Source organism: Herpailurus yagouaroundi, unplaced genomic scaffold (assembly GCF_014898765.1).
Source record: "Herpailurus yagouaroundi ecotype Mexico unplaced genomic scaffold, PumYag 28, whole genome shotgun sequence".
Lineage (NCBI taxonomy): Eukaryota > Metazoa > Chordata > Mammalia > Carnivora > Felidae > Herpailurus > Herpailurus yagouaroundi.
The window spans coordinates 166757232-166779878 of record NW_024412376.1 but is presented as its reverse complement, the minus strand read 5'-3'; the positions used below and the strand labels follow the sequence as shown (position 1 = coordinate 166779878).

Here is a 22647-nt window from a genome sequence, read left to right as displayed (position 1 = left end):
TGTGGGCGGAGCAGGAAGGCTGGCAGAGCTGCCTCGTGGTGCTTCTGGAAGGGTCAGTGTTCCACTGCATGCAGGAACACTGGAAGAGGGAGAGAACATGGTTCCTCCTGCAGTAACAAGATGGACGTTGATCCAGATTCACGCGGGCCGGTGTCAAGGCCTGAGGATGGCCGCACTGCCGGGACGACGGTGTGTGCGGGTGGGGTGGTGCTGCCATTCACAGGCGGTGCCCCATCAGTCCTTAGAGCGGCTCTGTGAGATCCCCCTTTTTACTGATGAGAGAGTTGAGGCTCCGAAAGGTCATATGGTAAAACCCAGAAGGAAAACGCATCCATTTTTTCTGGTCCTTTGTCCTCTGTCTTACACCACGCCGTCTGGGTTGCCGATGGCTCTTCCCGCCACACTCAGAGTCCAATAATGCGGAGCCCCTGCCTCCCAAGCCCGCTCCTCCCACCTGCCCCAGCCCTGCGTGCAGTGCTCCTGGACAGACCTCTCTTTCAGCTCCGAGAGGACAGGACAAGGGGGGGCGGGGTCTGCTCTGTGCACAGCCTCTGTCTGCCCTCCTGCCTCAGGGTGCCCTTCAGTCCTTTGTCACTGTCGCCTGGCCCCAGGCCCTGGCCCTTCTCCCAGGTCCTCAGGCCCACCTGGCTCCCCTTGCCTCCCAGCCACGCGGGACATTGTGCCCCGGGCCCGGCCTTCTTTCTCTCTGTCTCTGCCAGTGGTCGCTGCTAGGGACTGGGGAGGGAGGCCCCACCCAGGGCATCTTCTAACCCGGGTCAGGTACTCGCACTCCTCTTGTGTGGAGGTTACGTAGCTGCTGTAACAAGCAAGCAGCATTTCCGTGGCTCACACAGCAGAGGGCTGTTCTCGTCTGTGTGCCCGTGCAGGACGGTGTTCCTGCTCCCTGGGGGCTCTTCTCCCTGTGGAGACCGGAGCCTGGGCCCCTGACCTTCATGAGGGTCAGCACCCTGGCCTTCCTTGGTGGCTGAGGAAGCGCAGAGGGAAGGTAGACCAGACTGCCTTAGGCTGGAAGTGAGCTGCATCCTTTTTCCTGTGTTTCTCTGGTGCAGCGCTTAGCAGCCCCCACCCTTTACAGGGGCTTGCTCGCCCCGGTGGGGGACTGCTTCCCGGAGGGGAGACAGGCCTTGGGGCGCAGGCTGCCACCTGACAGAGACGGAAACCAGGCATTTCCCAGGTGACAAACATCAGAGGTGGGCATCACGGCAGGACCAGCAGCCCCATCGGCCCCCTGCCAAGGGCTCCAGACAGACCAGGGGGCTTTCTAGAGCTTTTACCGGTGCATGTGTGTCCCACCCTCCCCTCGGGTCGGCTCATCTCCGGACAAAGAGACACAGCCCCGCAGTCCCTTCCTCCCATCTCCTCTTCCCTCTGCTCCTCTCACTCCTGCCCCTTGTGTGTCCCGAGTCTCGTGCACACGTTCGCCCGTCCCCGTCGTGCAGCGTGTAGTAACACGCGTGTTGTCTTCTCTTCTTGCCTGTGGCTGTGCTGAGAACCGCGCCTCTGGCTAAAAACAGACCGACCTGGGGCGCCTGGGGGGCTCAGTCGGTTGAGCGGCTGATTGCGGCTCAGGCCATGATCTCACGGTTCAGGAGTTCGAGCCCCACGTCAGGCTCTGTGCGGACAGCTCGGAGCCTGGAGCCTGCTTCGGGTTCTCTGTCTCCTTCTCTCTCTGCCCCTCCCCTGCTCGTGCCCTGTGTCTCTCAAAAAAATAAATAAACGTAAAAAAAATAAAAACAAAAGAACCAAAATACAAACCGACCCCTTCTTTGTTCTGTGGCTTCCTCCCCTGTCCTCTCTCTCTACTGACTTCACGGCTTTTCACAGTAAACGTCTCTGGAGGTTTTTCCTGCACTTCTCGCGCTGGGCTCTCGCTCTGGTTTCTCCACTTGTTGCCGTGTGACCAGGAGCGTCTGCGCAGAGGCCTCGTGTGCTCCTCCTATGTCTGCGGGACGGATCCCCCGCCGCCCGCCTTCCTTCATGACGCTTTCTTTCCAGCCTCTTAATTGTACGTGTTCCTGGTTTCTGTCTCCCCCCACGCCAGCTTTCCCGAGATGGAAGTGACTTCGTAACACTTGCCTGCTGAAGGGTACAGCGTTCTGACCAGATGTGCGAGGACGCTGTGGAGTGATGGCCGCGGTGAGTTCTGGCACCGTCCATCACTTCACGCAGTTACACACTTTATTTTCCTAAGATGTGCTTTCTTGGCGACTTTTAAGTACACCACACGGCAGTGTTATCTAGAGTCCCCATGTGGTACGTTACAGCTTGGGGTGAATAATGGGGATTTGTGCTTTTGACCCTCTTCACCCAACTCTCCCACCCTCACCCCTGCCTCTGGCAGCTACCAGTCTGTTCTTGGCATCTGAGTTCGGTATTTCAGATTCCACACGTAAGTGAGATCATGTGGTTTTAGTCTTTATTTGTGACTTATTTCATTGTATTTTATTTGTTTTTATTTTAGAGCGAGCACGAGTGGGGGAGGGGCAGAGAGAGCGAGAGAGAGAGAATATCCCAAGCAGTCTCCACACTCAGCGTGGAGCCTAACGCAGGGCTTGATCCCATGACCCTGGGATCGTGACCTGAGCCGAAATCAAGAGTCAGGTGCTCAACCGACCGAGCCACCCCGGGGGCCCCAGTCTGACTTATTTCATTTAGCATAACGCCCTCGGGATCCGTCCATGTTGTCACAAATGACAGGATCTCCTTTTTTATGACCCTTGTGTATGTATGCCACATCTTCTTTACTCCTTCATCTCTTGACGGATGCTTATGTCGTTTCCACGTCTTGGGTGTTGTAACACTGCAGTAAATGTGGGGGTGCGGGTACCTCCGAGATAGCGGTTTTGTTTCCTTCAGATAAATGCTCAGAGGTGGGATCGCTGGATCGCGTGGCCATTTTATTTTTAGTTTCTTGAGGAACATCTGTACTGTTTTCCACAGCGGCTGCGGCAGTTTGCACGAGGGCTCCCCCTTGTCCACATCCTCGCCAACGCTTGCCTTTTTGGTAGTAGCCATCCTAGCAGGGGGGAGGCACGAGCTCGTAGTGGGTTTGATTGCCGTTTCCCTGACCGTGGCGGATGTGGAGCGTCTCTTCGTGCACCTGTTGGCCATCTGTGTGTCTAGGGGAAAATGCCTGTGTCGGTCTTTTGCCCACTTATTAATCGGATTCTTCGGTTGTCTGCTATTGAGTTGTATTAGTCCCTTATATTTTCTGGACATTAGCCTCTTGCGAGATGTGTTGTTTGCACATATTTTCTTCAGTTCTGTAGGTTGCCTTTTCATTTTGTTGGTCGTTTGCTGTGCAGAAGCTTTCGGTTTGGGGTGGTCTCACCTGCTTATTTCTTTTTAAATATTTTTATTTTTATTTTATTTTTATTTTTTATTTTTTTAAATTTTTTTATTTATTTTTGAAGGAGAGAGAGACAGAGCATGAGCCAGGGAGGAGCAGAGAGAGAGGGAGACACAGAATTTGAAGCAGGCTCCAGGCTCTGAGCTGCCAGCATAGAGCCCAATGCGGGGCTCAAACTCACGAACCGTGAGATCGTGACCTGAGCCGAAGTCGGTCGCTCAACCGACTGAGCCACCCAGACGCCCCGGCACCTGTTAATTTTTTATTTTGTTGCTTGTGGTTTAGGCGGCACGTCCAAAAAATTGTTGCCAAGACCCAAGTCAATAAGCTTTCCCCTGTTTTCTTCTAGGAGTTCTGCGGTTTCAGGTTCTACATTTAAGTCTAATTGATTTCGAGTTCATTTTTGTGAGTGGTATAAGGCGGGGATCCGGTTTTCTTCTTTATCTGTGAATATCCAGTTTTCCTCACACCATTTAGCAAAGAGGAGTCTTTTCTCCTTTGGGTATTCTTGCTCCTGGTTCCTATCCTTGGTCTCTCTTCTCTCTCTCCTGGTATCTCTGTCTCTCCTCCTCTGTTTCTCTTACACTCCCTGTCTCTGTCTCTGTCTCCCACCTCACTGTCAGTAGGACTGTCTCCTTTGTGACCTGGCTTGGTCATTGCTGCAGAGATGACTCATCATTGTCTACATAGTCTGGGTCGCCCCACGGACTTGACTGCCTTGATCTCTCGTGGCCGTCCTCCTCGTAGCTGTGTGACTTGGTGTCTTGCCAGCACGTCACACTTAGGATAAAAATTGAACTCGTCCCCTGGCATAGCTGCTTTACTCTGGCTCCTTTTTGCCACTTTGGTCCGTCCTCACCGTGGGAGATGCTCAGACCCCAGCGTTGCTGCTGACTCCTCCCCGCCCCAACGAGCCGCCTGACTCCCTCTGCTCTCCCATCCACTTCGCCCTCTCTGCTGACGAACCCCCTGCCCCCAGAGGCCGTGAGAACCTTCCTAGCAGCCCTGCTTGCTGGTCATTTGTTCTGGCCCGTGCCTTGCTGAGCCCTTCACTCAGGTTTTACTGTTTGATGCTCTGAGCAGCTGCTGCTCCTAATTCCATTTTGCACATGAGAAAGCTGAGACCCGGGTGATGTGCAGCCAAGGCCAGGTAAGTGGGGGAGCCGTGGTCTGATTCCAGAGCCTGCACTGCATCCCGGGCACCTGGAACACAGCTCTGACTGTGGGTTCCTGCCCCTGTTCCGTGAACCCCCTCCTCCGTGGTCTGTCACTCCCTGTGCTCTCCGGCCTGGCTCCCCTATTCCTTCAGGACAGTGCCTGCCTCTTCCCTCGTGTCCACTGGCCCTCAAGGAGCCCGTGCAATAATGGAGGGCACGGAGAAGGACCGGGCCCGGGCTGAGTGGGCCGGAGGTGGGTGATGCTGTCCATGCAGCACCCAGAGAAAGCCCTGGAAATGGAGCCAAAGACAAGACGAGCGCTGGACGTCTCACTGGAACTGATCTTCTGAGTATGTCTGCCGTGCTCCCCGGGTGCCCCAGGAGGCTAGCCCGGTGTCATGTGCTGTGACTCTCCTGCTTTGGTTAGTTCTCTTTCTCTGCCTCAGGTCAGAGGTGCAACAGTCACAAAGTAGTAGGGAACAAATACACAAAGCGTAGTCTGTCTGTGTTTGCCCACGTTAGGGCCCCTTTGCACTTGGGATGTTGTAGAACCTAAACCGGAAATAAGATTTTGACTCCCCAGCTGTGGCGCCAGGAGACTCGAGATACAGAAGGCAGGGAGCCGTTGGCAGCCCCCACCTGTGTTAGGTCTTCCTGCTGGGCTCGCAGCGCGTGCATGTCTGCTGGTCCTTGGGGCGAGGGCCAGCTCATGTGGAGCCCGGGCAGATGGCACGGGAGGCGTCTTGAGCTGACTTTGTATCTGTCTAAAGGAGGGGATAGAATGAAATCGCTAATTCCCGGAGGGGATTTGTCCAGACCTTGAGGGTGATGCCGTGGACAGGCTTGTGGGCAGAGGGCCACCGGGCGTGCCGCTGACGTGCCCAAGCGGAGCAGGTGGCTGGCTGCGTGGTGGCCCCGCCCCAGGAGGGCCCGTGCTGGCCCTGTGCTCCAGTCTGTGGAGCGTGGGCTGGGGTCTGGCGTGGGCACTTGCCGTGGTGCAGCCCAAATGGGACCCCAGGCCTCCCAGAGCTCAGCCTTTCCACACTGAGCACAGAGGAGCCGACTCGGGCCCTCCAGCCCCTGCCATCTCTAATTTCTGGGGCTTTCTCTGCTCACCACGGGCTCTCGAGGCTTCTTTGCAAACAAGGAGACGTTTATTACGTTATGAGTGGGGTGTCGCGAGGGTCCTGCCGCTCCTACCAGAGTAGCCTTGCTGTCCCGGGGCAGTAACCTGTGGCACCCGGTGTGGGCCACCTGCTCCTCAGAGGAGCCGGGTCCGCTGTCACGGCGCAGGTGCGGCTCTTGGCGCAGGGCTCCTGGGGAACTTGCTAACAGGGGCGGAAGAGAAGGCCCGGCGAATAAGGCGTCAGCTCCCGTGGCTGCTCCGTTAGATAAGCAGCATGTCTGTGTTTTGCATCAAAAGCCCAGTTTTCTAAGTGCCAAATGCTTTGTGTAAGTACAGGAGAAAGCTGAGGGTGTACCTTTTGTGTAAAGTCTTCCTGTGGCCACAGAGCGTTGGGCCCCAGTGAGCCGCCAAGACATTTCCCTCTCAGTTCTACTTTTGGCTTGTTTCTAGGAATGTTCCGTAGGATCACAGCAGCCGCCTCCAGACTCCTCACCGTGGACAGCAGCGACAGCAGCTTCTACGGCCTGGACAGGCTGAACGCGCAGGTGCGCGCCATGGTGCCCACGCATCCGGCGCTCGTGCTGCTCTGGTGCCAGATCCTGCTGCTCGTCAGCCACACCGACCACCGCTGGTGGGCAGAGGTGCAGCAGACCCCCAGGTACGCCCGCCCCCGTGGGCCGGGACAGCGGTCAGCGGGAGGTCTGGCCCCGTGTCCGTGAGGCTTTGTGCAGATTCCGCTCTCTGTCCGTCCTCCTCTCGTGGGGAGGAACGTGGTCAGACCAGAGGCATTTACAATAGCTGCTGCTTTTTAAGTGTGGTTTCTTTGACAAGTTCTTCGACACTGTCCCTCTTGTGGTTCCTTCTGGTCATGCTGTGTCCCTCTTGCTGGGCTCTGGTCCTTAAATCGGTTCCAGAGCCAGACGTGTTGCAATGTCTTAACTTCATTGTAAGTTAAATGTGGTTCTGGTTACTCTTAGATAATGAAGTAATTACTGAGCAGCATTTCAGAAGTACTTGGAAATGCCCTCTTTTTTATCATTCGAGAAGACTTACTAAGTATCTGATTGGGGGTGACCCCCTTTCTGCAAAGAGTTTTCAGGCGTAAGCCTTGATTTCTGGGCATTTGCACACACGTGGGAATGAAGCTTTGCCACCCATCCCCCAAGCTGGGTCCTCAGTGTGGTGTTTCTGGAAGGCTCGAGGGCCCATGGTGAGCAGAGAAAGCCCCAGAAATTAGAGATGGCAGGGGCTGCAGGGCCCGGGTCGGCTCCTCTCTGCTCAGCGTGGAAAGGCTGAGCTCTGGGAGGCCCGGGGTCCCATTTGGGCCGCGCCGCTGCTTTCAGCTGGAAAATCCAGTGTTGGCAGGCGTCACTCACTATCCGCTCCGTGCTGGGTGTTGTGGAAGACGCAAAGGAACAGTAACACCCGTTTCCGGCCCTCAGCGTGCTTACGGTTTACTTGGGGAAGACAGGCTACTGGAAACATTTGAAATGCTTCGAGAACATTGTTACGTTTGTCACGATGACGACCGACGGTAAGAGTCAGGGACAGAGAATGCGTGTCTTCCGCGTCGGTGCTTCCTCAGGGCACACACCAGGCAGCTGGCAGGCTTATTAGAACCAGGGTTGGTTCACCAGGTCACTGGCAGGGCCTGGGACTCTGCTCCTCCGCCAGGCTCCCTCCCGGGTGGAGTGATGCTCTGGTCCACGGAGCACACGCCGGGCGAGGCCCTGAGTCCCTGAGGAGTGGGCCTGAGAGCCGCCGGGGGCTCGTGCCAGAGACCCGGACTGTGCGTGCATGTAGAGAATGCGTGGAGTGCACGTGTGTGCGTGTGTAGAGTGTGTGTGCCCGTAGGGTTTGTGCGTGTGCGTAGAGCACGTATGTGTGTGAGGGCGTGTGTGTGGAGGGCACGTGTGTGTGCACACAAGGTGACAACATACTGGTGGTTGAATCTAGGTGAAGGGTGTGTGACTGCTCATTGAATTAACCTTTCAGCTCTTCTGTTGGTTGGAAAGTCTTCGGAGTAAAAGTTCAGGAAAACAGATCTAGGAAGTCGGGACATTTGAGACCGCCTGGCTCTGGACGGCTCACAGGAGGTTTGCTCCAGAGGGAGACACGTGGGAAGGGGCTGTGAGTTCAAACGGCTCCAAATCCTCCCCACCCGGGACGTTACAGGCGCTTCCCTTCTAGGCCTTGGAGCGGGTGCAGGGCGGTGTCATTACAGTTTTCATTCGTGTTTCTCTCATGACTTAGAAAGTCAGTCGTGTTTTCACGTGCCTGTTGGCCGTTTGTATACCTTCTGTTGTAAAGTACACATTCAGATGTTTGCTGTTTTTTAAGATTTGGCTGTCTATTGTCTTGTTACTGGGCTGTAAATTTTTTATATTCTGGATGTAAGCTCTTTGTCAGAGGTAACGTAAAAGTTCTCTCTCGTTCTGTGGTTTGCTGTTTTATCTTCATGATTTAATTTGAGCAGAAATGTTAAAATTCTATGCAATCAAGTTTGTCAGTTATTCTGGTTCATTCTTTTTCTGTCCAACCCAAGAAATGTGTGCCTCCCCCAAGAGCACCAAGATTGTCTTCTGTGGCTTCTTCTGGAACTTCCATAGCATTGGTGCTCACCGCTACGAGCTAACATTTGTGTGTGACGAAACGTGCGGGGTGCTTCGGTCCGCATTGCGTGTGGAAAAGGCCGTCCCGCCTCTGTTGAGTCCCCGTGGCACCTGCCTCAGAACCCAGTGGGCACCGGTGTGCGGACCTGCCTCTGGGCCCTGCTCACGGCCGTCCCTCCGCGCTGCCGGCACCGCCACTGCGTCCCTCGGCCGCCCTGCCGCTCCCCCAGCTTCCCTTCACGTTCAACATGGCTTTGGCTCTTTTACGTTCTTTGCGTTTCCACCTGTGTGTCTTCGAATCCGGTTGTGAGTGCAGACGAGCCAGCGGCGGGGGTTTGACTGAGCTTGCAGCCGGTCTGGAGAGTGATCTGGGGAGCCCCTGTCCCGCATCCAGTCTTCCCGTCTTCGAACTTGGCCTCTCTCCCTGCTGAGTTAGGTGCTGCGTGTGCCACGACCGTCTCCTAGTGTCTGGCGTACGGGGGTCACGCGTGTTTCTGAATTGTTTCTGCGCTTCGTCTGGGATGGTGTGTCAAGTGCTGCTTTCAGAAGTGTTTTGTTTTACGTGGTGTGCCGCCGGCTTCTGGAAATGCAAGTGGTTTTGTGTACTGACTTCACGTCCCGAGACCTGGCCCGACTCACGTGGGGGCCCCAGGAGGCTTCTCTGTGCACACACACGTGTCACCTCCAGGTGGAGACTTTCCACTTCTTCCTTCCCCACTCACATTCCTCCTTTCCTCTCTTCCGCTTCAGGACACTGACCAGGCCCTCCACACAAGGCTGGCCTCCTGTGTGTGTGTTTCTCGTGGGGTCCACGGGTGCCACTTCCATAACGGCTCCTGTCCGCTTGCTGTCCAGGGCGGTGGAAGAGATGGACTTCGCCACTTGACAGCATTTAAGACACGGAAACTGCAGAGGTGTTATTAATCGCAGTGTTTCGCGTCCCTTTTTTAAAAATTTGTTGTTTTAAGTAATCTCTATCCCTAACGTGGGGCTCGGACTCACAACCCCGAGACCTAAGAGTCACATGCTCCACAACAGAGCCAACTGGGGGCCCCAGAGAAGACAAAAGCAGATTTAGTCAGTAGACTTAAATGCTTGAAAAATCCGAACAACCTCGAGAGCCAGTCACTGTCAGAGGCTGCAGGCGTCCCCTTTGCTTTGGGGAGCTGTGTAGGTGGAGCCCCCGCCATGGCCACAGGGCCCCTTCGACCAGCTGGGTGTGCAGGAAGAGTCGCGCTCCTCCGGTCTGCCATGCTGGATCCTTGCCGGTCTCTTTCCATTAGTGTTAGGTGCTTGTGTGTGTGTGGGCGGGGGCAGTGTGTGCGTGGTTATGTGTGTCGTATTTGTGGTGTGCGTACGGTCTGTGTACGGCGAGTGTTTGGTATCTGTGTGGCGTGTGTTTCGCTCTTTTTGTGTTGGTGGGAGTTAACCCGCTAAGTGCCTCCATCAACTCTGGGATGTCCTGTTCAGACCACCCGCTCCTTTTCTGTTGCTTGTGCCTTTGTTTGTTCTCACGTTACGTCAGAAACCTCTGCATCTGTGAATTGTTTTCTGGGGCTGGCAGGAGGGCTGAGAAGAGGAGACGTTTCTGTTTGTCGGTTTTAAATTGACTTACGACTTACAATACAGGACCACCCACTCTCGTACCAAGTGTCAGGTGAATGCCACCACAGTCACGATACACATCAGTGCTGTCACCTCAGAAGATTCCCTGCGTCCTTCGTGGTCACCCCCATACCCTGCCACTGGTCCATGCTCTGTGCTTGTGTGTAGCCTGTTGCACGGTGCCGTTTGGATGGAGTCACGCGGTCCGCGCTTCTTCAGTCTGGCTTTGTCACTTGGCGCACTGTATTTAAAGGTCTTTTATGGCGCTGGCGCGCATGTACCGGTGATCTGTTCTTGGGATCGGCCAGTAGTATTCCCTTGTCTCCGTGACAACAGCTGGCTCGTCCATTCACCAGGTGAGAAAAGGCAAAGTGCAGTTTGAACAGGTTTCTAACCTGTAGAATATTTTAGACCAGTTCCCTTGTAAATCCTGAAGTGTCAGGGGAGAAGTTGACACATTCCAGAACATTCTCGTCCTCGTGTGACCTCTGTCTCCACTAAGCTCTTTGCCACCGAGGGAAGGAGATTGTCCTCACGCTTAGGCCGGGGCAAGTTTGTGGGAGTGGCAACAAGCGTGTGAAGGGTTGTGGCGGAATCGAGGGTTCCGAGTGTGTGATTCCCCTGGGCTGAGAAAGAAAAAGACCGGCTTCCCTAGAGGCGGTGAATTTTGCGGACCTGCTCTCTGCCGGGACCTCGGTGAGCGTGCGCTTCCCTGGTGACTCGTGAAACACGGTAGGCAGCTCGTGCGTGTGCCGGCGCTGGGGTCCCCGCGGCAGCTGCCTTGTCCGGCGCGGTGGCCGAGAGCCTCGGCGCCTGCATGCCCATCCACCTGCAGCCTCGGGCCGGCCTTGGCCTTTAGGTCAAGCATTTGGCGGTTTGCCCGTGAGACCCTCTTCTTTCTTTCGTTTTCCACGCGTGCGCTGCCGTAGCTCGGAGGCCAGCGGCTAAGCGCGCACGTCACACACGCGGTGGGGGTGGCCGTCCCAGAGGCGTCAGCACGCCTGTTCCTCCTTCCAGGAGACGTAGTCTGTCCAGTACGAAGTCACTCGGCCCCCAGATGTCCGGAGAGGAGGGGGACTCGGACGCGGCCAGTAAACCCGGAATGTGCAACAGGGAAATAGTGCGGCGGGGAGCTCTCATTCTCTTCTGCGATTATGTCGTAAGTCGGGAAGCGAGGGGTGTGGTGGGGCAGGGGCAGGGGCAGCTTCCGCGGAGCCACCTCCTGCCACCCGGCCAGCAGCTCGCAGACCACAGGGCCGTGGACCGCAGCGAGCGTTGGGTCCCGCTCTGGCCGGTCGCGGAAGGAAGCTTTGTCTGCGGGTCCCGTGCCTCTGGCACCCGGTCGGCCTGCCTGTGTGACAGGAACGAGCCGAGAGGGTGACTTTTGAGTGCGGCTCTCCCACGAGGTTCGTCATCTGTGGGAAGGGCCTTAGGGACCTGTTGCTCCATTTTAAAGTTGCTTCCTGGGGCGCCTGGGGGGCTCAGTCAGGTGGGCCTCCGAGTTCGGCTTAGCTCAAGATCTCACGGTTCGTGGGTTCGAGCCCCTTGTCGGGACCTGTGCTGACAGCTCGGAGCCTGGAGCTGCTTCGGATTCTGTGTCCCCCTCTCTCTCTGCCCCTCCCCGGCTCACACTCTATCTCTCTCTCTTTCAAAAATAAATAAATGTTAAAAAAAAAATTTTTAAGTTAAAAATTCCCTGGTTAAATGCCATCCGTTTTATTTTATTTTATTTTATCTTTTATTTTACTTTATTTTTATATTACGTTATGATATTATTTTGTTTTTGAGTTTATTGATTTTGAGAGACACAGAGACAGCATGAGTTGGGGCGGGGCAGAGAGAGAGGGAGAGAGAAATCCCAAGCAGGCTCGACGCTGTCAGCGCAAAGCCCAGTGCGAGGCTCAAACTCACCAATCATGAGATGATGACCTGAGCCGAAACCAAGAGTCGGATGCTTAACCGACTGAACCACCCGGGTACCCCATATGCCATCCTTTTCAAAAAGATAGCATTTGCGGGGCTGTTGGCCGTCAGATGAGCATCACATGTTTCATAGAGAAAATTGATAAAAAGCAGGGGTGCCTGGGTGTCTCAGTTGAGTGTCTGACTCTTGATTTTGGCTCAGGTCACGTTCTGACGATTCATGGGATTGAGCACCTTGTCAGGATCTGTGCTGACAGCATGGAGCCTACTTGGGATTCTCTCTCTCCCTCTTTCTCTGCTCCTCTCCTCCTCATGCACACTTTCTCTCAAAATAAACATGAAGAAAAAAGAAGAAAATTAACAAAAACCAATAAACAGAAGAAGATACCATCTCCTTGTAATTGCATTACTCAAAAAACCCGTTGAGGCATTTTGGCTGGAATTTGGTGCTTTTTCTCTCCCAATACAGAGCATGTGCACGTCTTTGGCACTAACATGGCACCATGCACATGCTGTTTTCACACAGCAGAGGGCATGACATTCTCAGTCGGAAAGGAAGGGGACTCTTTCAAGGAACTAGTGGTCATCAGAGAGATTTTTTATTGCTACTCACTTTTTTTACTTACATTCTTTACATTGACATAGTTTTTCTATCTTATTCTACTTTTGAGAAATAATTACATGATGCGTTCACAGAAATGTAAGAAAAATACAAATTTTATAAACTAATGCTATCAAGTTATCCCCCATAGAAAATATTAATCAGTAACCATGTCAAAGAATTGTTCTTATTTTACAGTTTCTGCCTAGGAGGATTATGAATTAAGATGAGAAAGCAACATACATAGTTAAAGATGGGGAAGAAAAAGGCGGGGGGGGGGGGGCGCCTAAGTGGCTCAGCCAGTTAAGTGTCTGTCTGGCTTTGGCTCAGGTCTGATGTCACCATTCGTGAGTTCGAGCCCCACATCAGGCCCTGTGCTGACAACTCAGAGCCTGGAGCCTGCTTTGGATTCTGTGTCTCCCTCTCTCTCTGACCCTCTCCCGCTCGCTCGCTCTCTCTCTCTCTCTCTCTCTCTCTCTCTCTCTCTCAAAAATAAATAAACCTTAAAAAAATAATAATAAAAAAATAAAGACGGATATTTATTTCCTTATAAATCTTAAGTTTCACCCCTTAATGTCCATGTGGAATTTGTTCATATTTTGGATTCAGGCGTTCTGTCAAAACTGTGACAGTTGTGGGAGCCCTTTATTCTCCCGTGACCTGTCACAGGATTGGAGAAGAAGGAGAACCGGAGAACACTCTCACTCTCGTTGGGCCGGATCGAAGCCCGGACGGAGCGGGGCCTGCCGTGCGTGGGAGTGTCTGTCACCTGGTCTCCTGCATCACGGCTCGGTCCAGTCACCTGAGGGCAGGGCGATGTCGGCCCCGCTGTGCCCGCTGCCCTGGGGTCACTGGTCCATGGCAGGCGCCCGTTGACCCCTGTAGCCCTGGGCCTTGCTCCTCTCTCCCCCTACCCCTTGGCCGGTGTCCCTCGGAGCTGTGCTGGAGTGTCACATTTCCCTGGCGGGGTCTGACATCCAACAGCTTTGGCCACATCGTAGGGTTGAAGGCAACGGAGTCTGTGAAGTGAGCTCCGACCCTGATGATCATTGGTGGTCAGACACTGGACGTTTTCAGTGAAGATCATAATTTGGGATTTGTTTTCCCCTTCCTACCTCTTGTGGCCGTTTCTGTGGCATCAGTATCCGTTCTGTGCTTGTCTGCTTGGAAACGAGTCTTTCACTGTCTTTTTTCCTCAGTGTCAGAACCTGCACGATTCAGAGCACTTAACGTGGCTCATCGTGAATCATATTCAGGACCTGATCAGTCTGTCCCATGAGCCTCCCGTGCAGGATTTCATTAGTGCTGTTCACCGGAACTCCGCCGCCAGCGGCCTCTTCATCCAGGCAATTCAGTCTCGCTGTGAGAACCTTTCAGCCGTAAGTCTCTCTAGTGACGACTGTTGCCAGTCCGTTTTTTTCTCTGCCTTAAACACGTACCGTCGGAACTTTGAAACCGCTGATGTCCGGTTGGCAAAATCCTCTGCCCTTGCTGCTTCCCTTCTCCCCACCTCCAGCCCACCACCCTGAAGAAGACGCTTCAGTGCTTGGAAGGGATCCACCTCAGCCAGTCAGGCGCCGTGTTAACACTGTATGTGGACAAGCTTTTGTGCACCCCGTTCCGAGCGCTGGCTCGCATGGTCGACACCCTTGCCTGTCGCCGCGTGGAGATGCTTTTGGCCGCAAATTTGCAGGTACTAGAAAAACACTGAGACTGATTTTTACTGAGAAGTTAGCAGAGCAGGCAGAACAGTTGGCTGGTTTTTTCCTCCACAGGCATAGTCTTCACATGGCCGCTGAGGGACACATACACAAGATGTGTAAATTCCTTGTGTGCCTGATACGAGTGCTGCCTGTACTTTCTACTCGTAAACTGTACACGTTACTCTTTGCTTTTTAAATCAGCGCAAGGTTATTTGGATTCATTACGTGCTGACGTGTTATTGTCCACTGCAGAGCAGCATGGCCCAGTTGCCGGTGGAGGAACTAACCAGAATCCAGGAATACCTTCAGAGCAGCGGGCTGGCTCAGAGGTAATGCTACAACCAGGCGTTCCTTGCTTTTGGATATAAAGGCTTCGATCTGTAAGGGGATAAGCTCAGGACGAGAGATCGGTGTGCCTTGTAGGTGAGTTTACCGCAGAAGGGCCTTGAGAGAAGGCCTTCCTAAGTGACACGGAATGGGACTCACTTTATAAAAAGGGAGATGAACAGACAGCACTGTGTCTGCCGTCGGAGCAGACACGCCTGCGTCCCCTTGGCTGCCTGAGAGGTTGTACGTGTTCACCAGGCTGTGACAGAGGAGAGGGTCACTCGCCTTATCTTCGCAAAACCGCAGCGTGTAACCTAACTGCTGCGCAACAGCGGGCCTGTCTGAAAGACGTTACCTAGTTTTCGGCGTGCAAGAATTATATTTGCGTCTTGTTAAAATGTTACCTCTGTGTGGTATTTATCACCTGATTTTGTTGCATAGTCTTTTAGAAGCCTTATCAGAAATCCTGACATCTGTTATCGATTTCTTCAACTAAATAAATAAAATATGTTTTACCTTTAGATTTTACCTTTTGCCCTCACAGGGGGGAAGGCGTGTGCCTGTGAGCGCATGCGCGCGCGTGTGTGTGTGTGCAAGAGAGACAGAGAGAGAGACAGGGAGAGAGCCAGAGAGGGAGAGCGGGAGGGAGAACGGGGTAGAATGCCTGTGCTGTGGATCGTTGCCGGTGTCTTCCCTGGGGAAGGGGCCTAACCGGGTAGACAGCACACAGTTTGGACGGACGTGCAGTTTGCTGGGCCGGTCATACTGTCATTTGCATCATGAAGTCGTTGCTCTCTTAGCAGATAGCGGAAGGTCAAACCGTTATTTTTTGATTCTACATTTAGATTTCAGACCAGATGAGGAAGATTATATAAATATCTTGTTCAAGGTGAGGTGCTTCTTCTATGAAGTGAACATAAATTGGTATAAATTTTATCGTGTTGGGAGAATCAATGGGAGATTTTGTGCACTTGGGTCTTAGAATAGATGATCTATTTTGCATTTGTAAAGAATGCTTTTATTAGCTGTTAAACCATGTTATTGCCTGTTAGGATGTTCGAGTATAAATGAAATGTCTGCAAAACGTTGGTGGGGCATGAACTGTGCTGTTAAAAATAAGCCAGAGCCTGAAGCTGCATCACCACCTGTCTGAGCATTGTTGAGGCAGCTCTGAAGAAAACGTGTCAGATGTGTCGCATCCTGCTTTAGGAAGCCACCGTTACTTCTTACCCGTGAAGCCGTGCTCTAACCCCACGTGTGGTCCTATTCCAGACACCAGAGGCTGTACTCCCTGCTGGACAGGCTTCGTCTTGCTACCGCACCGGGCTCCCGTGGCCCTTCTCCTCCAGTCACGTCCCACCCGCTGGACGGGGATGGGCCCCTGGCACTGGAGACAGTCATTCCAGACAAAGTAAGTGTCTGGCCGTGTGTGCGTGTGACGCACAGGGCCCGGGCACTCCGTGCTCCCGTGAGCCTTTGGCAAATCCAGAGGGTGCAGCGGGGCGGCTCAGGCAGCGGGGCGTCCTGAAACGTGGCGTGGCTCCCGAGGGCTCTCCGCCCGTCCTGCTTCTTGCTGGCAGTGGGCGGGGTCCCATCACTGACAGGATGCCTTAGGTCCAGCCCAGGTCATCAGCAGGAAGTGTGGGGTGAGAGAGGAAACGCTGATTTGGGACACTTCTGGCGTCAAGCAGAGGGGCATCGGCACGGTTAGCAAACGGGAGGCAGGGGAGGAGTGGCCGTGGCCCGCGTAGCCCGAAGTGCCTGCCCCCCTGGCCTGTCTCCCTCTCCTTAAACCTGCCGACCTGCGTGCTGAGCTCACCGTCCCAAGGACCCTGGTACTTGCCGTCACCCTTAGTACTCAAACTGCAGAGCTGGGGACCATTTGGGGCCTCGACAGATCCTTGGTACTCTGTTTTCTGGAGGGAGGTCAGCGTAGATGTGAACTTGGATTTTGAAAACCCATAGCCCAGGCACAGAGTGGCAAAGTTCAGGCCTCTACACTCAGATTCGATTTGTTCGGAGCCTCTGCTGCACTGGCCTTGGAGAGGAAGGAGCGAGGCAGACACCCCAGTAGAAGGTGATCAGAGCATTCCCAGGCGAGGGGTGGACAGTGGGTGAGGGCACAGGGAGGAGGGCCTGCTGGCCCCACACTTGAGCTGTTAGGAGGGCACTGGAATGTTCACCGGGTAAGGGAGGAGAGGCTGTCCAGTAGGTAACGGCGAGTCCAAAGACAGCCTTGTAGCAGTTCCCGTGGCAAAGGCCTGTGGTTTGGTGAGCAGCCGCATGGCCAGCTGGAATCCAGTTTTACTGAAGCTGCATTCACGGCCCATCTGGGGCCCCCTGTCCTTTGGTCTGGGGCCACAGGATGTGAGGGGCAGTGATCACAGAAACAGCACGTGTTCATTCAATAGGGTTGAAGCCCCTGCCCAACTGCATGGCGTTCTCCTTTTTCTTCTTCCCAGGACTGGTACCTACGTCTAGTCAAATCCCAGTGCTGGACTAGGTCAGATTCTGCGCTGCTGGAAGGGGCAGAACTGGTGAATCGGATTCCTCCCAGTGACATGAGCACGTTCATGATGAACTCGGTACGGTGGAGAGCAGCAGGACGCCGGCAGGATGCTGGACTGGCTTCATTATCACGTGACTGACTGAGGACGTGTGCCACTCGCTCTTCTGCCTTAATGGCAGAGACTCTAATCCAGACAGGACGGAGCATGGGAGTCTCTGGGCTAGGCGGGACGGGACATGGAGAGACTAACCCATTCAGGGGAGAAATTAGGGAGACATTAATCCAGACGGGGCAGGACGAGGCGAGACTCTAACCCAGACGGGGCATGACGAGGGGAGGCTCTAACCCGGGGGTGGGGGGTGCAGGACAAGAAGAGGCTCTAACCCAGACGGGCAGGACATTGTTTCAGCCACATTAGAATCCAAAAGGAAGTAAATTGTGTTTAATTCAGCTTTTCATGCCCTTGAAGGAAATAGGTTCTCTTAGATTATTGTCTGTTCCCATTGCATATTCTCATAGTCATGAGGAAAGGTATTGAAATGGTATAGTACACGATTTAACTGACTCTCGTGGCATTCCGGAAATTGATCTTCAGTAAGGCCCCTCCCCTTATGGTATGTAGTGAGGTCCTCTTGCCCCCACTACTTATAGTGAGGGCCTTGTACCTCTCCTACATACAGTGAGGTCCCTCCATTACTTGTAGTCAGGCATTCCCCAGCCCCTCACTAGATGTCATGAGGTCCCCGTCCCCACCCTTGATGTCGTGTAGGCATGCAGGCAGAGCCGACCCAGGAGGCCCTTGCAAAGCATCCGAGTCCCTGTCCCAGCTCTTGGGCAGGTCCTGTGAGGAGTGGAGCCCTCCCCTTCTGTACCATCCACAGCCTTTGCTTCCTTCCCAGACTTCCTGGGGCAAGCAACTGACTAAACCTAGGTGTTTCAGTGCTGCCTCAACATGTACCAGATGGGAATGCAGAGCAGCAGGGGCCTGGGGGGCCAGCAGGGCGGCTGCGTGGAGGGTGGGGGGCCGGCAGGGCAGCTGCGTGGAGGAGGGTGGGGGGCAGCAAAGGATGGGCTGGGTGAGGAGGAAGAGACTCAGGGTAGAGGCCACACAGCAGTCTTTGACCAAGTGCTGATTTTTCATTAGTCTGACAGTAGGGGCTACATTGAAAAAACAGAATTGGCTCCAGTCAATTTGCTGAAATCGTTTTAAGCTCCATTCAGTGAAAGCTGATTTGCTGAATAAATTTGATGATCTATTTATTGAATTTTCCAATTCAGTAATTGGACTTTTAATAGCTTTAAAGGTTCTAGCTGTAGCAGAAATTTCAATTTTGGTCACTGATGATGACCTAGCTTTTCTGAATGTTACCTAAAATAAGATGAATATTCTACCTGAAAATTGGCCCCTAAGATCCTTAAATGGTTTTTTAAAATTGGCAAAACAGTACAAATTGATACATGGTCATAAGAAATGCTGTTTTCTTAACCACCATCATGGCTGTTTTGACTTATTTCACCTGCTTTTGAACATACCTTTTTCAAACTTGGTGAATGTGTGGTGTTTCACTGGATTTCTTGGGTGCCTTGTCAGCTTCGTTTTGTATTTTTATCAATTAAAAATTATATGTGTTTTAAAAAAAAAATTATGTGTGTTAAATTTTTTATTTCAAACAAATCTGAAGGTATAAATGATTTAAAATATTTCTTTAAGAATAAAGTACCCCAAAGAGATCAGAAATAAACTTCACCGAGCATATGGTACTTATTACGGAAAGTAGACTACTCTTTAAGATATTTTTTATGGGGCACTCGAGGGTGCTCTCTCAGAAATGTTCGCATCGTCCTTTCTTCTGTGTGTTTTTCTTGCCTGCTTGGAAGTGTGTAATTGTTGTTACTGAACCTTTAACGTCCTGATTCAGGAATTCAACTTAAGCCTGTTGGCGCCGTGCCTGGGCCTTGGCATGCGCGAAGTCTCCGGAGGCCAGAGGAGTCCACTTTTCGAAGCAGCTCGCCTGGCGACTCTGGACCGTGTGACCGGCCTGGTGCAGCAGCTCCCTGCCGCCCACCACGTTTTCCAGCCGTTCCTGCCCGCAGAGCCCACCGCCTACTGGAACAAGTTGAATGATCTATTTGGTAGTTAAAATAGAAACTTCTTTTATTTCTTAAACATGCTGCAGAGCCAGTACTGTGCTTTGCACTGAGTCAAGATACGGTAAATACCGTTGATCTAATAAACTGAGAGTACGCACAGAGGTGACTTGAGAAACAGTGCTGGCACCCCTAGCTCTGGGTGTCTCGGCATGTTTGCCGATCCTTGGCCCAGCCCTGGAGGGGCACTGAGACAGGCTCTGAGGAAGGTGCATCCCGAGTCACGCGTGGAGTTAGGTGTGGGTGCGGATGTGCTTCTGAGCCGCGGGTGCCTGCAGATTCTCGGAGAACGGCCTCACTGCCGTTCACGAGCCTCTGCTAGAGTTGCGCTCACCCCCAATCTTGTGTTTTAGGGGATGCTGTGTTGTATCGCTCCTTGACCACTCTGGCCCGGGCTCTGGCCCAGTACCTGCTGGTATTCTCCAAACTGCCCGGCCACTTGCACCTTCCTCCTGAGAAGGAGAGGGACACGGTGAAGTTTGTGGTCATGACCCTCGAGGTAAGAGGCAGCTGGGGAAGTCATTGTTTCCGTGCTGAGGGACTGTCACTAGAGAAGTAGGGAAGGCAGTTTTGTCTATAACCTGGGAGCTGTGCCGTCAGGCAGGCTCCCCTTCTCACAGAGACACTAACTACAGGTGGTGAAGCATCACACCTGTCACCTGCTTAGAGCACGTTCACATCCCCCGATCGTGCTGCTTTCTCACAGGTGCCTTGGGAGATTGGCAACACGGTGCTTCCTGTCCCTACCTTAGAGCTGGCCCTGGAGAGCTGGGCCTGGGACCTGGACTTCCGCCCACAGCTGTCTCCCCCTGCGTGTCTGGGGCGAGGGCGCAGGTCATAGAGGAGGGTCTGGTGGGGAGAAGCAAGGGTCACTGGAGAGATGGGCAGAAACCTCTCAGGGATCTCCCAAACAGTGTTGGAAGTCACGTGCTTGTGTGTAGACCTCTTTGCTTGATTCTAAGCTGCCTCTCATTTCATGACAGATAGCCACTAAATTTATTTTTCTAGGGAAAAGGAAGCACCACTGATGTAGTGTGGATCCTAATTTGGATAATGAAAGAAAAATAGTCTGGGAAAATTATTATGCTTTAAATTGAGAAATAAACCTGGACATTTCAGCCATGGGGAATTAAACACTCTGTGTTGGCCCTTACAGTCACCCCTAAAATGTGTACATGATGTGGGTGTGTTACCTTTCCATGTAATTTCTGGAAAATAGTCTAGCCTACATCCTTGCAGCCAGAGACCTGAGCTGTGTGTCTCTCAGCCGAAGCAGGACACGGCTGACCCAGCGTCAACTCCGCCTGCCAGTCACAGCAGGGAGAGAGAGAGAGAGAGAGAGAGAGAGAGAGAGAGAGAGGTGTCAGGAAGGCACCGTGTGGTCGTTCGTGAAGGGATGAGCAAGCACCCGCCTAGAGGCAGGCTGAGTCACATGGCTGCTGATCCCTGTCCTCTGGTCTCAGTGTGGCAAGCAGGCCGACAGGCAGTACGTCTCAGTACAGAGTGATGGCTGGCCACCGCAGTCCTGTGCCTGCTGCATACAGGGCGAAATGCTTCCACGCGTCCACTCATTCAGACCTTACTGCAGTTCTGGGACATGGGCTCTGTTATTCCCATTTTGCAGACGAGGAGGGCAAGGCTGAGAGAAGTTGGGTGGCTTGCCCAGGTTTACGCATTAGGAGGTAGCCAGTAGATGTTTGAACCCAAGCCTGGCCACGTCCAAGACCCATGCTCTCAGATCCAGCCTCTGACTACGACACGGGCAAGGCCTGCCTGTGCCCGGGGAGCCCCGAATAAGAAGACCTTGGCCTGGAGGCCATGTAGCCAGCAAAAGATTTCTTTCTTTCTTTTTTGAGTTTTTTTTTTTTTTTTTTTTAACATTTATTCATTTTTGAGAGACAGAGAGAGACACAGCACAAGTGGGGGAGGGGGACACTGAGAAAGGGAGACTCAGAATCCCAAGCAGGCTCCAGGCTGTGAGCTGTCAGCACAGAGCCTGATGTGTCAGCACAGAGCTTGAACCCACACACCATGAGATCATGACCTGAGCTGGAGTCGGACACTTAACCGACTGAGCCACCCAGGCGCCCTGGCCAGGGAAGGATTTCTAGAGAAGCCTACAGAGCTGACGGAAAGAGGAGCAGCGAGATGAGGGTGGCCATTTCGGCAGAGAGGAGAGCCCCAGGCACTTTTGGGAGCAGGTGGTCAGGCACGAATGTAAGGGACTGGGCGACGGGGGCCCATTCCTCTGGAAGGGTGTCACAACCTGCTAGCCTCTGGCGCTTTGGACAGTTCTCTGAGAGCTGGGGGTCGTTTGCTCCCTGACAGCCCGGAGACAGGAAGGAAGCAGGTCTGAGCCGTCTGTAACACTGACCCTCCCCCCTAGGCCCTGTCGTGGCATTTGATCCATGAGCAGATCCCGCTGAGTCTGGACCTTCAGGCGGGCCTGGACTGCTGTTGCCTGGCCCTGCAGCTGCCCAGCGTCTGGAGCGCACTCGCCTCCCCAGAGATGGTGACCCACGCCTGTTCTCTCATCCACTGTGTCCGCTTCATCCTGGAAGCCAGTGAGTCTGTGGCCACAAGGGCTTTCTCTCCTTTGTCACGTGAACCAGTCATCAGCTCTGCAGGTCGAGTCGCAGGCATTTATTTGGCACCACCTGTTTACCAGGTGCTGAGCAAGGAATTGGGGGTGAATCGGTGAATAAAATACGAGCCTTGTGTTCATCTCCAATGTCTTGGATTCTGCACTGGAATTAAACTGGAATTTGCTTTTGTAGTCATTTTGTTTAGATTTTAGAGTTCCAACTTCCATAAAAAAAATATTTCCAATGTTATGCCCCTTTGATCTCTGGTCCTAGCTGCCTGTTTCATGCTTTTAGTCCCAGATGACCATAAGATTTAATAAGATTACATTAGAAAGATTGTTTTCTGTTATAGTCAAAATGCTTATTTCTATAATGCATTGTAATACTAATATATTATAAAATAAAAGTGACTTATTCTTTTCAAGGAACAGTGTCCTTAACAAGGGTCATTAGCCAGAGTTTCTTAAAAATTGGACATTATAGTTTACATGTTAGAGGGTGTTTTGAAGTTTCATTGTTTAAATTGTTTTCGTCTGTGCATTTGTAGTCAACTTGAAAACAAAGATCTAGGGAGCAATTTTTCAAAGCCAGACTTCTTGGGGATTGCAGTGATGCTCTTAGCAGTAATGAATCACGAGCTGTCTGATAAAAACCTTCAGGGCGAGAGGTGGCAGACTTAGAAATCTCCACGTAGAAGTCGAGTCCTGAGCGTTGTAGGCTAGCCCAGAGACTAATAATACCCAAGGCTGGTACTGTCGAAAATCTAGACCTCATTTGACTTAGTCTCTCACCTTGAGATGTTGTAAAACTACGCAAATGTGACATCTTGAATAAAAAGAAGTAGTAAAGTTTGTTCTCTTGTGATTTTAGTTGTGGTGCAGCCTGGGGACCAGCTTCTTAGTCCAGACCGAAGGATGAACACCCCAAAGGCTGCCAGAGAGGACGAAGTAGATTCAAACACACAAAGTAAGTCTCAAGACC

The 22647-nt window shown here is 52.9% G+C and overlaps 1 protein-coding gene across 1 annotated transcript in view; it reads left to right on the top strand.

Moving 5' to 3' along the window:
* HTT (huntingtin) overlaps nucleotides 1–22647 on the top strand; it is a 155176-nt gene that overhangs the window by 107513 nt on the left and 25016 nt on the right. Inside the window, exons 42-52 of the mRNA XM_040489052.1 lie at nucleotides 6104–6311; nucleotides 10888–11029; nucleotides 13594–13773; nucleotides 13911–14087; nucleotides 14350–14426; nucleotides 15697–15835; nucleotides 16887–17009; nucleotides 18853–19066; nucleotides 19435–19580; nucleotides 21468–21645; nucleotides 22537–22632. Of these exons, the coding sequence (XP_040344986.1) occupies nucleotides 6104–6311; nucleotides 10888–11029; nucleotides 13594–13773; nucleotides 13911–14087; nucleotides 14350–14426; nucleotides 15697–15835; nucleotides 16887–17009; nucleotides 18853–19066; nucleotides 19435–19580; nucleotides 21468–21645; nucleotides 22537–22632 (1680 nt within the window). The remainder of the gene's footprint in view (nucleotides 1–6103; nucleotides 6312–10887; nucleotides 11030–13593; nucleotides 13774–13910; nucleotides 14088–14349; nucleotides 14427–15696; nucleotides 15836–16886; nucleotides 17010–18852; nucleotides 19067–19434; nucleotides 19581–21467; nucleotides 21646–22536; nucleotides 22633–22647) is intronic.